General features: G+C 41.3%; 1 protein-coding gene across 3 annotated transcripts in view; it reads left to right on the forward strand.

The window, feature by feature from the left end:
* ERBIN (erbb2 interacting protein) overlaps positions 1-16766 on the forward strand; it is a 99878-nt gene that overhangs the window by 50205 nt on the left and 32907 nt on the right. For all 3 annotated transcript variants that reach the window (XM_048502866.1, XM_048502867.1, XM_048502868.1), the window contains 8 exons: positions 4763-4826; positions 6163-6237; positions 6823-6967; positions 8710-8782; positions 9568-9697; positions 12588-12703; positions 13032-13101; positions 15257-15356. In XM_048502866.1, the coding sequence (XP_048358823.1) occupies positions 4763-4826; positions 6163-6237; positions 6823-6967; positions 8710-8782; positions 9568-9697; positions 12588-12703; positions 13032-13101; positions 15257-15356 (773 nt within the window). The remainder of the gene's footprint in view (positions 1-4762; positions 4827-6162; positions 6238-6822; positions 6968-8709; positions 8783-9567; positions 9698-12587; positions 12704-13031; positions 13102-15256; positions 15357-16766) is intronic.

The following is a 16766-nucleotide window of genomic DNA, read 5'->3' on the forward strand; positions in this document are numbered from 1 at the left end:
TAGATCCCGCCGGGCCCTGGTCTCACGAGGCAGAACGTTCCACCAGGCCGGGACCAGGGTTGAAATGAAAAGGCCTTGGCCCTGGTTGAGGCCACCTGGACTTCACTTGAGCCAGGGACCACTGGAACAGAATATCCATTGGGAAACATAACAGGACAGACATGCCCAGAAGTACATTGGTCCCAGACCATTTAGGGCATTGTACCTTAGTACTAAAACTTTGAATTGGTACTCCACCTGGAGCCAGTGCTGCTGGCAGAGCACTGATTGAATATGTGTCTGCCACAAGGCACCAGTTAGAACCATCATTGCTACATTCTGGACCAGTATTTAAGTTGGTTTTGGGAAGGCAGGGTATAATACTTTTGAATAAACAAATGTTACAAAAGAGAGAGCAAAAACTAGTAGCAGCTACTGCATCAACTGAATGAAAATCTCTATGTACGTAATGACAATATGTGTTGCAGCCTCAGTCAATGTTGGTTAGTTCAGTCATCATATGTATAGTGTGTGTGTTTGTGTGTGCTGTCAAGTCACAACTTATTTATGACATCCCCATAAGGTTTCCAGTGAAAGAGATATTCAGAGGTGGTTTGCTGTTGCCTGCCTCTATGTGGGCTGAGAGAGTTCTGAAAGAACTGAGACTGGCCCAAGGTAACTCAGTAGACTTCATGTGGAAGAGTGCGTAGTCAATCCTGGTTCTTCAGATTAGAGTCCTCTGCTGTTAACCACAACACAGACTGACTCGCTGTATCTGTGATACTTGTATGTAACTTGATGCTGAAATAACGAAGAAGGAAGAAGAGTTGGATTTATATCCCCTCTGTCTCTCCTGTGAGGAGACTCAAAGAGGCTGACAAACTCCTTTCCCTTCCCCTCTCAGATCAAACATTCTGCGAGGTAGGTGGGGCTGAGAAAGCTCAGAAGAACTGTGACTAGCCCACGGTCACCAACTGGTGTGTGTTGGAGTGCACAAGCTAATCTGGTTCACCAGATAAGCTTCCAAGTGGCAGAGCAGGGAATCAAACCTGGCTCTCCAGTTTAGAGTGCACCTGCTCTTAACCACTACACCACACTGGCTGTCTTATATAGAAAGCTATTCTGAATAGACTGTGAAAGGAAGCAACTACATTTGCAATGGCATCTATACAGATCATTTTCTCAGTATGTAAAGTCTGTTAGGTGTGGTTGTTGCACAGGAGGTATGTGGCAGGATATGACAATCCCCCCCAAACCCCTCTCCTATTACACAAACTCTTGTTACCTTTGCACAAGGGGAATCTCACTTTCTCAAATGTAGATTCTCAAATGCAGTTGACAGATTATCACCCCACCCAATGTGAAACAATAAAAGTACAGAGCTGCCTCTGTGGGCTGCAAGTTGCCAACTGTCCTAGATTTATAGCACTGCTTGGATTCTGTACCCTCCACTGAGCCTTCAAGGTGATAGAACAGTATTGGAGTGGGTGGGATGATTTAGAAGCAGGCCTAATGAGTTTGTAAAAAAGAAAAATAATCCAGGTTCCCAGCAGGGAATTAGATGTACATCCTTTGCTGATATATGAAGAGCTCTGGCAAAGAATATTCGGTGCACTGGGAAAAGTTTCTTTAGGATGAGCTACAGGAAAAACTGAAGAGAAATTTTAGTGCCAGATAAATGAACTAGTGGATGAAATATGAACCCTCTAGCTCGCATTTGGTGAAGAGCTTGCTACAAAGCATATTGCTATACTTAATTCTTATCCTTTGAGACCCTCATTTGGCTGGGTATAAAGTGCAAGTGAAAACATGCATTTCAAATAAAAAGGACACACTGAACACAGAATGACATATTGGAGTAAATAAGAAGTGTATGTAGCTTCTGGATAACTAAAATCCACTATGAAAAATGTACAATACCCCATAAAAAGAAGAATACATTAGGAAGAAGTGTCATGTTAATTGTTTAAATTTAACCTTTAATTAACATAATCAATATGTACTAAAATATAAGTAGATTTGAAAAACAGGGATTTAGCACTCTTACTTAATGAGGCTTACACATATTCAATGCTGTAATGCAAAGTGTTTCTCGTTCTGTTAAGCAGTTGGATAATTAGCGTAAAGAACAATAAATAATCTATGTGCTGTATTCAGTGCACTGAAGTTTGAGCTTATTTTAATGCCTAAGTCTAATCAATCTGAATCATATAAACAGTTCACTGTTGTCCATTTAGTTAGTTTGCAGATGAATTAGAGAATCAGTTAAGCATTATACTATGCATTATACTATACATTATACTATACTATACATTATACTATATATTATACTTTTATTGTTTATATATTATGTTGTTCACCGCCCGGAGCCCTTTGGGGATCGGGCGGTATAGAAATTGAATAAATAATAATAATAATAATAATGCAATTGCCAGGATTTAAACATAAGATTCAATATATTGTTGAAGCCTTTCACAGCTAGATCATAGGATGTTGTGGGTTTTCCGGGTTGTATGGTCGTGTTCCAGTAGTATTTTCTCCTGATGTTTCACTTGTATCTGTGGCTGGCATCTTCAGAAGATCTATCTAAGGCCCTTTCCTCATGGGCCCTGAGCGGGGATGCATCGACATAAACGATGCCGATGCACCCTCCTGGGACCGTTTGCATGGATGGCCTTGCCTTCAACTCCTGGCTTCCGGCACGTCGTTCTGGAGGCTCTGGAGTCGCAGGCCAGGGGTGGGTGTGCCTTGGCCTCTCCAACGCGCCGAAAGCCAGGAGACAAAGGTAAGGCATTCAGGGAAGGCGGGGTGGAGGATTGTGCCTTCCACCTGCAAGGCAGTGGGTGGAAGACGCCACTGGGCATTCCGAGCATGGCGCTGCTATTTTGCAGCAGCACTTGCTGTGCGAACGCAACCCCAGGGATGGTTTTTTTTAGCGTTCCTGGGATGCTGTTATCCACCTGTGCGGAAACAGCCTAAGATTAAATACTGCACATACAGATGTGAATGCTAGCCTTTCTATAAAATTTTTTTGTATGTTGGTTGGAGTTCACAGTCACTGTGAAGTGATCTTTGTAAATTAGATAATTTCTGCAAAGAAATTATTATGATTATTGACTACTGTATGATGATTATCTTAATTTAGGGACACTTTAATTTAGGGATGTTTGCCCAATATGAATAGATCTTAAGCCAGGGATGACTGGTTGACCACTCAGACTGCATCTGTCTCTACACCCTTCAGTCATCCTTGCAATGTTTCCAACGTGATAGTTGGTCTTCCTATTTTGGATGGTATCTGTCCTGGGGGGAAAGGATAAGTCCTCTGCCTTTGAAGTGTTTTTCCTTGGATATTATGGTGCTACAAGGTTGCTGGGACCTCTGACGTTTTTGGGTGTATATGAACTGTGGAATCAAGGTGCTTTTTATGGACTGAAAACCGGTTAAATAATAGACCTGAGAGTTTATGAGTGAATAGATACAGTTTTTTGTACCTATTTGTCAATTTTTTTGTCAATGGAGTTACCACTTAGATTTGCATAGCAATCTGTGATAAAGACCCTACTACTTCAAAAATGCCTAAATGATCTGCAGCATTAATTGTCAGTAGTAGTCTTCCAAGGCAGGAGACAGTTTGAAGTTTAAGGAGAGATAATTGTATATATCAGAACTGAATGTCTTGGGTTGGCTGCCAGGCAAGCAGGGAGAGCCACAAGACATGAGTGCAAGTCAGCACAGTACAAGGTCTTAGCACAGTACAAGCAAGCACACAAGACAGACAGTAGTTAGAATGTGGTCTGGGCCAAGGTCTCACCAGCAAATGATAAGCGAAGTCCACAAATGAAGTCTGGAGCAGGTCTGAGGTCCAAAGTCCAGAGAGACAAACAGGGTAACTGGTTCAGGAGCAGGATGTTGGTCTGAGGCAAAGCAACAGCGAGATGCGGTGATGTGTTGCCTTCTTCAGGGAGTCAGCTGGTTGCAGTCTCTCCTTTATCAGCCTGGTGAGTGGATTCCATGATCATGCCTTGTCCTTTGCTCCTGCCTTTTGAGCTACTTACAACTGATGAACCAATGATCTGGCTGCCTTTTAGTGCTTTGCCAAGTTGAAGCAGAGTCTTTGGCAGCATTGCTCCAACAGAGAAGGTGGGCTGGAGTGAGGCCTTGTCCTGGGTACTGACTGGGTGTCCTCTGAGAGGGGACAGGATCACCGGAGGGCCAGTAAGGCGGTCCTGGCATGGAGCTGTCCTCGCTAGGAGATGCTTCCAGGTTCGGGTGATGCACCTACACAGCTGCTTAGTCTTCCATAGGTAGTTCTAGGTGGACTGCTTCCCTATTGACAGTTGTCTCCTCCTCCTCTTGGTCTTGGCTACTGTAGCTGTCAGCTGGCTCCTCCTCTGCTTTGCTTTTGAACCCAAGGAATGTCTCCCCGTGGTCAGTGGGAAGGTCGATGGTGGAGTGGGGGTGGGGTGAACATAGCTCTTGAACCTATGAAACATCTCCTCACTGTCAGATGAGGCGTTGGGGGCTGGCCACAACACTGAGACTTGTGTTTTAATTAAACATACATTTAATCAAGAAAATCCCACTAAACTTTTACTTTTACCGTTATCAGTAGGATGATTTAGGTATGATTCTTTAATGGTCTATGAAAGTCTGACTCGTTTGTCTGTTTTATGGTCCTGCTTGATTATTTAATGCTGATTAAAAAGTGTAAACACAAGAAGATTGGATGGCATTGGTGCTTTCTTAGTCCTAATTCTTTATTCATCCCTTTCCTTTACAGAACTATGAGCAGACTGACTCAGTTGGAGAGACTGGACCTGGGAAGTAATGAATTCACAGAAGTGGTGAGTTCCAGCTAAGTCACACAGCTTTTTAAAAACCTCTTCTCTGTAAGTCTATTTTTAAATTAATGTCTGTGGCACCTCCCCTGACCGCCCGTCCCCCTGGGGCGAGTATGCCGTCCCTCCTCCCTTTACCTAGGGGTTGTCCTTCCCAGCCGAGATCTTAAATAACCTCACCCACAGGATGCCTCAGCACTAGGCGTACGCTGGCACCCTTCCCGTACCTTTTTCCCTGCTCTGTTGCCTCACGGAGCGAGGGTGGGCCTGCCTACTGGGCCCCCCACTCTCCGTCCCCTGTTGCACCTTCACAGGGTCAGGACCCAACAGAAGTCCCCCCAGCTTGCTCCCCAGCACGGCTGGCCTCTAGGATTCTCCCAGTCCCTGCCCTCCTGGGCTACACTTTCCTCCTTCCCTGCCTCCACACAGCTCTCTCCTCCACTCTCTTCCCCCAGACAATGCCCCTGAGCTTCCTTTCCCACCCCCTTATATACCCTTCCTCCCTTCATCTCCCTGCCTTGGCCCAGCTGCCTCCTCCCCTGATCAGGCTCAGCTGAGACCGGGCAAGCCCGGCCGGGCTCAGAGCCCCTCCCCCGCAGTCCCTCAGCCGAGCGCGTTTGTGGCAGCGGATCGGCTGTTCGCCCGGCTGAAGGATTGGTAGGTCGATGTATTGACATGCCGTCCGGTCCGGGTGCCGGTGAATCGCCATGTCGGGGCAGCGGCGTTCCGTCAGGAAGGGGAGGTGGCGGATATTGACAGCACTCCCGGCAGCGCGTTGTCCCTTCTCCGGCCGCGGCCTCGCATGGCAACGGAACAAGTCCGGGTGCCATGCTAGGGCTTGCGTCCGGACACAGTCACATTTAAAAATCAGTTTAACTACCATTTTATGGAGCAACTGCTGCCTGTATCTTAATGTTTTAAGGAATCTATTTTTAAAACTGTCAGCAATATGTAGCTTTCCTTTCCTTTCAGGATTGCACTTTGAATGATACATAGAACCTCTAAAAAAGCAGTATACATATTTGGCAATGTACTAATGTTTTGTGATATATATGCACAATAAATGCTTGATTTATGCAAGCATAATGAAAATCTAAATCAAGTCAGTAACAATGTTAATAACAATGAAATGTCAATAACAATGAGTCAATAACAGTGAAATGATTCTAAAAGATTCAGCAGCTTTCAGTTTTGAGATCGCTGGAATTCAGTGGCTTGACATAATTTGAGTATGTGTGGTCAACATGAAAACACCAGAGTGTACTATAACGAAATGCAGCATACTTCATTTTGTAATAAATTAATTTAAACTTAATGGTACATTTTCCACTTCTTTTTACAGCCTGAAGTACTTGAACAATTAAGTGGGTTAAAAGAATTCTGGATGGATGGTAACAGACTAACTCTTATTCCAGGGGTATGCATTTAAAAATGTGTGTTTTATTGTATCTGTACAATGTATGTTTTCATCCACTCTGAGGCCTTGTGTCCGTTTAGAACTTGACCTTCTTTTGAGGGTGATTCATCTACATCAACAGTGATTTGAAGTAGAATTTTGCAACAAAATATCCATAGCATAAGAGTGTGGTGGGTTTTCCGGGTTGTATGGCCATGTTTCAGTAGCATTTTCTCCTGACATTTCGCCTGCATCTGTGGCTGGCATCTTCAGAGATCCAGAAATGCCAGCCACAGATACAGGCGAAACGTCAGGAGAAAATGCTGCTGGAACACAGCCATACAACCCAGAAAACCCACAACACCCTAGTGATTCTAGCCATGAAAGCCTTTGACAATAAATTATCCATAGCATATTTTTTCATATATGGATTTTGAGTGTAAATGAAAATATGAGCACACTGCTATGTTTGTAGAAGGCAAATATTACCACCTTGATATGTCATTACAAATGTAGAGCTGTTAGAGTATGTACCAAATATACTCATAGTCAGAACTTACTATTCATATTTTCTTAATGAAGTTTACTGATGTTTTTTACTTTTAGTTTATGGGAAGTTTGAAGCAATTGACTTACTTGGATGTTTCCAAAAACAACATTGAAACACTTGAAGAAGGCGTTTCAGGATGTGACAGTTTACAAGATCTACTGTTGTCTAGTAATTCACTGCAGCAGCTACCAGAGTCGATTGGTTTGTATTGTCCACTCAATTATAAATACTTAAAAAAAACCCTCACAAAACCCCTATTGAAATTGCACTGGCAAAAAAATCAAAGGTTTTTTTAAAATTCTACAAATGAACACACTGCACATAGATACAAAAATGCGAAAGCACTTGTACAATATTATTTGTATTTGGAGTCAGATCTCGATCATTGGGTTGAAGCGGTGTCATTTCCTGGGCCATGATCTAGATAAATATATTTTATTATGCTTTTATTATGATTGGAAACTATGGTAGATAATGAGAATGGCTAACTAGTAGTATGTTAAACAGAGATTTGCAGCTATGGGTTTTCCAGGCTGTGTATCTATAGTCTGGTAGTTTTTGCTCCTAATGTTTCGCCCACATCTATGACTGGCATCTTCAGAGGCACATCACTGTGAGTTATCTCTGAATATGCCAACCATAGATTCAGGCAAAAGCTACCAGACCATGACCACTCAGCCCGTAAAACCCGCAACAGCCAGTTGCTCCCAGCTGTGAAAACCTTTGACGATACAACCAACTTCATAGGACTGGTTGTGGTGGGTTTTCCGGGCTGTGTGGCCATGGTCTGGTGGATCTTGTTCCTAACGTTTCGCCTGCATCTGTGGCTGGCATCTTCATATCACAGAGGAGATGATAAGCATGGAAGATACTTGCTAATTATAGTAAAAATAGATTTGAAATATCTTTCCAAGGAATAACTCGGTTTATAATGTTCATAAAGGAAGAAGAAGAAGAGTTTGGATTTATATCCCCCCTCTCCTGTGGAGACTCAAAGGGGCTTACAATCTCCTTTTCCTCCTCCCCCCCCACCAAACACCCTGTGAGGTGGGTGGGGCTGAGAGAGCTTGAAAAGCTGTGACTAACCCAAGATCACCCAGCTGGCGTGTGTGGGAGTGCACAGGCTAATCTGAATTTCCCAGATAAGCCTCCACAGCTCAAGCAGCAGAGCGGGGAATCAAACCCGGTTCCAATCAGACCTGGTTCCTCCAGATTAGAATGACCTGCTCTTAACCACTATGCCACTGCTGATGTTCATGTGTTGTTCATGTGAAAAACTTAATTTTTAATACAGCAAGTATATGTATTTCTTTACCACATTTATTCCCACCTTTCTGAAGTCATCAGGGCCACTGAGGCCACTGACCAATTAAAAACATGCATAATAAAAACAAAATCATTAAAACCAAAGCAAACAAAAAGCAAACAAAATCATCAAAACCAAAGCAAACAAAATCATTAAAACCAAAGCAACAAAAAGCAAACATCTGGCCTCCCGTGGGTTCATAAAAGGGGGAATAGAATAGCTGAAGCCATCTTTAGTCTAATATTTTATGTATTTTAATTAATTTATATATATGATGTTTTAACTTTTTATTTTGTTGGAAACCGCCCTGAGCCTTCGGGGAGGGCGGTATACAAATACAATCAATCAATCAATCAATCAATCAATCAATCAATCAATCAATCAATCAATCAATCAATAAATAAACTATAACCCCTCCCCCAAACCATAATGAAGGTGCTGTACATTTCCCTTGATAACTCAGGCGTAAAAGAAATAACATACTTTTCTTATCTGCTGTCTTCTGTTTCATGGATGGGGGAGAAGTCTCACAGCCAAATTGGTCTTTTATTTATGCCTACGCTTCTGTGTTCCTCTTATGAGCAGAACCTTGTGTTATCATATGAATATTTTAATGAGTTTTTTTGTTTTGTAACAGGTTCTCTAAAGAAATTAACCATTCTTAAAATTGATGAGAATCAGCTAATGTATTTGCCAGACTCCATTGGAGGGTAGGTATTTCTGCATTATCTTCGTGACAGAATGTCTAGGTTCTAAGAGTGCTTTTGGTCGCTAATGCTTTTGGTCGCTAATGAACTCAGTTAAGGTGGTGATTTTCTTCTCTGGCAAATTAGCACAAAGGTCCCTCATCTCATTGATCCTATGTGCACTTTTGAATGGTTTTGACAATTTTGAGAACAGAGACTGGGTCCTACTACAGAATGGCTACCATGGTATGCTAAGGCTAGTGATATCATGTTGGGAGGTGTAATCCATGCATGGCGGCAGCTTCTAAATATGTAGAAGCTGCCTCCTGGAGACAAAAGTGATGCCTTCTGCACTAGTGAGGCTGAAAAAGCCACGACTATCTATTTGCAAGGAAACTGATGTCATGAAGCCATTAGAAAGTATGTCAGTGTGCCCTGAGCTGTTTTCTGGTTTTCATTATATCCATTTGCTTCTTCCCCAAAGCAAATAGCCAGTCCTGCCTGTCTTCTGTCTCACTGGAGCAGATGGTGCACATAGACAGCATGCTGGGTATCACTGATCTAGTTCATCCATTCGACTTAAATAGTTTTGGAGAAGTTCTGCAGGTAGTTCGGATCATATGCCTCGAATCACATGCTATATTTAAAAGGGCAGCATTCAGTAGCTATGACGTTCTTTCAGGCTTGCTGTTCAGCGTTTATTTTCCCCTTTGCATTACCAATTGATCCCATTTGTAATTTTTGAATTCCATTGTAACATCATGCTAAGTAAATTGTGCTTGTTTTTAAATGTATCCATATTTATTCAGGTTAACATCTGTTGAAGAACTGGACTGTAGCTTCAATGAGATTGAAGCTTTGCCTTCACCGATTGGACAGCTCTGTAATATAAGGACCTTTGCTGCAGATCATAACTTTTTAACACAGTTGCCACCAGAGGTATGTTTGTATTCAGTGAGACGTTAACCTGATTTTCTAATATTTTAGTTATTAAACTGTATTTTAGCTGTGTTGTGCACTTTAACTATCAACAATCAGCAGCTGAAGTTTTGCGAAACCTAGCTCTAGCTGAATAAATTCCTGTCTAAAATAACTCAGATTAGAGAAATGAATAAGATGCAGAAGGCAAAACGTGACAGCGCTTGCCTGCCAGCTTTGCTTTTGTACTGTAGCTCAGAAATATGGATGAACTTGGGAACAAAAAAATTATTTTTGAGGTGAAGGCAGATATAATAGTAAAGGAGAGCTCTTACTTAACACATTCCCCACTCTTGTTGGATAAGCATAGCCTTACAGCTGAAATGACAGCCACGCACATAGGCATATGAAATTCTAGTTTAAGCTTACCATCATGCTGTTCTCCCCCTGCTTTGTGTGTGCTACTTTCTTCTTTTTTAGGTCTTAAGAAGCGTTAGAAGAATAGTGATCTGTTTTTTCACTTCCTTCTTGGCTTCTTAGGGAATTATTTTCAGAGTTTGAGAATTAGGGGATATCTTTACTTAATTCAGCACGTGTGCTGTACTTCCATATTAATTCCACTGCTCTGTATATGTTACAGCTATCTTATCCCATAGCTATAGTATATAGATGCAGATACAGAATTGTCACCTGGTAGCTGTCAGAACTTCCATTTTGTTTAGTGTTAATATGAATTATGATTAAGATCCATTCAGAAGTACATGTGAAAGAATAACTATGGGTAGTTAAGAGATCAGCGGTTTCCTCTCTGTAACTTCTATAGAAAGGTAGTTGCCAATCATTTTTATAACATAGGACATAGTCCTTGCAGTGACAATCATCTTTAATCTAGTAAAATAAAATTACTAGGTGTAGTGAGTCTAAAAGCTTGTAAGTGTCACACACTGGTGTTAACAGACATATATTAAAGATGGATAATGAAATGCCTTGTGTTCCTCTTGCTTTTTAGAGATTCACAGTATAGTCCTCAACAGAGTTATACCCTTTGAGTCCATCAAAGTTAATGAACTTAGAGGGCTGGAGCAATCCTTCTGGAATTGGGTTGCATTCTAAAGATCTACTATTTCATTATTTAATCAGCTTTTATAGGTGAATTACTAGAGAAGGTACATCAAAAGAAAGCATGCATTGCAACATTCTTCTTTATTTCATTAAGTAGGAATTACGTAGGCTACTTGAATTTTTTGCACTTTTAGAGCTCTGCCTTAATGGTCTTTTAAAATGCTTAAGTAAATTTTTGACAGCTTAAAACTTTTATTTTCTTCAGTTTTGGGAACAAATTAAAGATTGAGGCAGCTGTTGAAACAGTTACCAGAAGGTCCAATGTGTTTTAGTGACAGGAGGGCTCAGTATTTCAGTACATTAAATATTAATAAAGACAAATTCACAGCAGGGATTAAAATTTGATTCTTTTAAATGTGTGCTAAGCTTCACGTACAATTTTTCTTTCAGAATAATTTTGTTTGTGACATGAGAACATAAAGCAAACATGAAGTTTTTAAAAATTGAATTTCTGACCTAATTGTGAACTTAGGAAAAGGGTTTTTAAAGAAAAACGGAGGAGTTGATAGGTGGAGACAGCCCACATTTTGTTATACCTAGTAATTTATCTGACCTCTCCAATTTATCTGACCTCTCAGGATTCTACCAATAAGTATTTAAATCTGCCATTCAAATAACTGGGATACTTACTTTTCCATTTACATTATTTGGTCAGTAACTACTACCAGCTACTACCAGGATAGGGCATAGCAGATATGTAGTAAACAGAATAGGCATCAGAAGAAAGAAGCACCTTCTAGTGTTAATTCTAATCAGCCACCATCTATAAAAACCAGTCACAACTGTGGGCTGTAAGAGGAACTCGTTTTGATTTCATCATTAGTACAATATCAAAACAAGGAGTGAGTTGTGTATCATTTTCTAAAAATATTAAGTTAAATATTTAAGGAAATATAGTGTACCATCTGAGGTATAAAGTCTCTATTACATTGTAAATATGTATGGTTACAGCAGTTAATTACCATACACTTTTATTTTGAGAAGAGTCAAAATAACGGAAAACTTTGATTAAAAATTTTTACGTTAGCTTTTTAAAAATCAGTCCACCCTTTGATAAGTGGCATCTGCAGTAATTCAAACTTGGGGTCAAGTCTACATCAGATGCAAACACTGCAACAGAGCAACACTGGTATGATTACCATTTGCTTGCATCTGCATCCTTTGAGGAGATGATGCTGAGTCATTTGTGCAGCACCAAGATTTACTGTGTTATCCTAAGCAGGGTTACACCTTAGAAAGTCCAGTGATTTCCATGCGCTTAGAAAGGCTGTTCCTCTTCTTGGGATTGCACTGGCAATGTATACTTTGATCCCTCCTCTCACTTTCTGCCAAATCAGATCCCTGGGCTCTCAGTGACCCAAGAGAGCCAAGCCAATTACAGCCTGGGAGGCTGGCTGCCAAGGGCAAACTTTGCCTGCAGTCCTTGGGTGCACAAATTGTATAATCTCATTGTGACACAGATATCTTCCTGTGGAGCAGAGCATTACTGCTATACTGCAAGATCAGATAAGGGTATTCTGTATTTTCCCCCTTTCATGTTCCTTTCCTTTTAAATCCTAAATAATGTGAGTCCTGGCAAGCAGAAGGTACTGTTGAATATTTATTTAGAAAATGTATATACTGCCTCTTTGGAGACAAACTTTAGGTGGGTTGCTAGAAAAATAGCGTAAAAATAATTACAGTCAATAAGCCATTAAAACCACAGCCAGAGCATTAACAGAGTGTTAAAATGTTCTGCATTTAATACTTGCAATTGCGGAGTAATCAATTTTTATTTTAAATTTTTCAGATTGGCAACTGGAAACATGTAACTGTTCTGTTTCTGCATTCAAATAAGCTGGAGTTTCTCCCGGAAGAAATGGGTGATATGCAGAAGTTAAAAGTTATCAATCTCAGTGATAATAGGTTTGTGACTTGCATTCTTCTGCGGAGTCTATGAATAGTGGATAATGCACCTTCAATTGACCTTGGGATAGTTAACCATCAACTTATCCTATTGCATAAGGGTGTTATGAAGGAAAATGAGTAGGGCAGGACTTATGTCTATCATTTTGAAGAAGGGGTGGAATAAAAATGTAACAAGTGCAACATGGCATCTAAGTCAAATGACTCTCGAATGTAAGGATGTTATCAACTTTCAGTCATGTGGCCAGTAGGTAATGGCCTTGTCTCTGACCTGTTTTTAAGTGAGGCATTAGTCTTGACAGTTTTCTGTTTCATTTTTCATTCACAGATTGAAATATTTGCCTTATAGCTTTACAAAGCTGCAACAGTTGACTGCTATGTGGTTATCAGACAATCAGGTAGGAATTATTTAAATACAATAGGAGATTGTGGATTGTATTTTCTCGAAACCAAGGTTGTTGTAAAAAGAATAGCAATTAGACTTGTTCCAAATACCCCTTTTTAAAAAACAATTAGCCTGAATATAACTGTGGTTTTTACACTGGTCATTCTTCACACAATAATTGAAATACCTTTCTTACGAGCCAGAAGAGATGTTAGCGTGAGCAGAAGTTAGCAAGAAGAGTGGAATTGGTTCTTGTGAGTTTTCTGGGCTGTGTGGCTGTGGTCTGGAAACCCAGCCCGGAAAACCCACCAGAACCAGTTGAATCCGGCCGTGAAAGCCTTCAACAAGAGTGCAATTTCTTGCTTTTGTACTGCAGCCCAGTGTGGCTCCTCCCAAGCTGCCAGCTTGGATCAGGGAATGATCTGGGGCAGCACTGAGGGCAATGTAAGAGTGTATAATTGAGGAGAGGAAGTCAGTGAAAACTGGCAACCCTTCTGCTGGTGGAAGTAACTCTTAGCCTGCAGAAAACATTCAGTCCAAGTCTTTATTGACAGCTGTGCTGTGATGAAAGAGTGCATCCTGAAGAGATTGCAGTTAAAAAGAGATTGGAGTCCAATTATCTATAAAATTCTTGTAGAGCAGTGTCACTTTTTCAGCTGCCTCAAATGTGTGTGATACCTCTGTGCAGCTAAACTAGTTTATGCCTGACTAGAATCTGTGATACCCTAGTGGTGTTCATGGCCTGTTTGATTGACCTGTAGTTAAAAAGGTGTTCTTTTTCTCTTTCTGCACTAGCATAAGTAAGAAAGGCAGTGCATGCAGTAGGAAGAGAGTGTAGGTGTAGGTCAGTGGTGGCGAACCTATGGCACGGGTGCCAGAGGTGGCACTCAGAGCCCTCTCTGTGGGCACGCACAGAGTTCCCCCCCACACACACATTTAGGCTGGCCTGAGCCACTGGGCTCGATTATTAGCATTAAACTTAAGACCTAGTTTTGGGGAGGCAGTGTAGGTAACCCTATTAAGCGCTGTTAAACCCCACTGATTTTCATGTGAAGAACTAAAGCGCAATCCTTTACCTGGGAGTAAGCTCGGTTGCTGGCAATGGGACTTGCTTCTGAGTAAACCCTCCTAGGGTCGTGATTTATCTGTTGGAAGAGTTGCACGGGCGCTTCAAAGGCACTGACTACCACCAAGCTTACTCCCGAGTAACGCACGGCTCAGAGCCAACTGTTTTTTCTAAACTAAAACCTCAGTATTCAGGTTAAATTGCCGTATTGGCACTTTGCGATAAATAAGTGGGTTTTGGGTTACAATTTGGTCACTCGGTCTCGAAAAGGTTTACCATCACTGGTGTAGGTTAAACAGTAATATTTGTTTTGCTTTTACTTTTGGATGATGAAGGGCTGCCAAATTCAGCACCCAGAGGAAATAAATGGTAGGGGGTTACGTTCATGGGCAGGGATTTTTTTGTGTGTACTAGTAGTTCCCATTCTAAAAAGACATAAACTATTTCTGAATGTAAATTGTGGCATGTCTGTCTGGTAGAAGGAAGTGCTGAAGAAGAAAAGGCTTGAGGCGCTGGCTGTGCACGTTGTTCTTTCTGGTTTTGCCGTTGCACTCTTACGTGCGTGTTTTTGGCTGTACTTTTTTGTTGTTTTTTTGGGAGGTTTTTTGCTTTTGTATTTTTACATGTTTTAGGAAAGTCTGGGTGAGAATTTCTGTAAAAACAAGAATAGCGAATAATGGTCTGTTTCTTCAGTAGCTGTCGTAGGGTCCTTTCCCTTATTGCAGATTTATCCACTGTGTTTTATTTATTCCTGGAGGACATGGAGGAAGGTTTATGGAATATGCATTTTTTTCCATCTTATATTTTATGGTCAGAAAGAGTGTCAGAGGCTTTGGGATTAATTGTGTGTTAGATATATTCAGATATCACAGATTTTTCATGAAAAGAACAAGATGGTAAGTCTTCTCCCTCCCCCTTTCTTGGTGTGCCTCTGAGACTGCAGACTTTCTGTTGTGCTTGAAATTGTAATCTTGGCACAAAAGAAAGGGGAGAGCAAGTTCTTGAGTATCTACCTTTACTGTTTTGGTCTTGTTTCTTTGTAATGCCTGAACGTGACCAGTACGTGCATTCTCAACACATTGTACCTCTTTTTCACTTTCAGTCTAAACCGCTCATTCCCCTTCAAAAAGAAGCTGACCTAGAAACACAGAAAACGGTACTTACTAATTACATGTTCCCCCAACAACCAAGATCTGAAGATGGTAAGAACTTTGTCATCAAAAATTCTGCCAGATAGAAGGGAAGATCTGTTCAGATATCTCTTTGCTTTGCTACCCTTTTCCAGCAGTGGAAGCATGATACCCCAGAAAATTAACCACTAAGAAAATTAATGGTTAGGAAATCTGTGATATTTCATTCATTCCCTGAGAACAGTGGGATCGGTCATGTCCCATCAGGTTTTATCTCCCCTCTTCCTTTTTCAAATTAAAAGTAAAACACTGTTGTGTACGATTGACCACCACTCGAATGAGCTGGAGAATAAAAATATTCTATACCTAAGAATATGGGATCATGTTGACCCAAAATGTAATGCTGAATTTTGTCATTATATGCTATTTTCTGAAAGATCTATTGTGCTGTGGCAGGTACTAAGAGCATCTTTAAATGCCCATGATTTTGTAACCTGGGAGTGCTGAGGGATAACACTGTCAATAACAGCAATCAGCTTCCAGGACCAAGACCATAAATATAGTCTCAGCACAATGGGCAGGTGAAAGCTTAGAAGTCCAAAGAAACTATATATTGACACATCACTCAGATCTTTTTCAGACCAGAGAAACTAAAAAGAAAAAGGCTGAGCAAATCAGTAAAAGTAGACTAAATGATTTAAACAGCAGTCAAACAATTGCTAATTGTGAGGTATAGCTTTCCTGTTTTGATTTCTGCTACTAGAATAGGGAACTTGGGCTTACCAAAGAAGAATGGACATAGATCCAGTTGGCAAGCAATTGCCTACTTTTCAGCTTGTGGATGGTACCTGTGAAAACCTGTGCCTCCAGTTTGTCAAACTCCCAATGGTGTTTAAATTGGCAATTTCTCCTTTAGTAGGGCTCCGGTCATCCAGGTTGGTTAGGTCAGACCTCCTTCGTTCAGGCAGGGCTATGCAAATTTTGCAAGGTTTGCTGGATATAAGGGAGCTGTACATTTCTAGTCTAAATACCCTTGGTGTTCAGGACAAACTCTATTCTATGAGCTCCTAGTTTTCAAAAGCAAAAATATTTAGAAAAAGAGAAGATAAAAGCTACTTACCAGCATGGAGAAAGAGAGATCTGGCAAGAAGACCGGGTTTTGGTGTGATTCTATTAAGAGCACCTCAGAGTCCACCAGGAAGGGACAATTGGAAACTTCCCAGGCCCCAACAACTCCTGCGGATTTTCCTTAGGGATCTGAGGGTGAGTTGGGTGACTCTCCACAGCTTGGGATCAGTCCACAGCTGAAGTGTCTGGTAAGACCCCAACCAGGGCCAGTCCCAGGCCCATCAGCAAAGGCTATCGTCAACAGACATGGGGAGGGGCACCAGGGTGGTGTCTCTACATCACGAAGCCCTCCTGCTGCCCTGCTGGGCAGAGATTCACCTCGCCAGCTTGTAGGCTGTCCATGCGAAAGGGACC

The sequence above is a fragment of the Sphaerodactylus townsendi genome, linkage group LG07, assembly GCF_021028975.2.
Source record: "Sphaerodactylus townsendi isolate TG3544 linkage group LG07, MPM_Stown_v2.3, whole genome shotgun sequence".
Taxonomy (NCBI): Eukaryota; Metazoa; Chordata; class Lepidosauria; order Squamata; family Sphaerodactylidae; genus Sphaerodactylus; species Sphaerodactylus townsendi.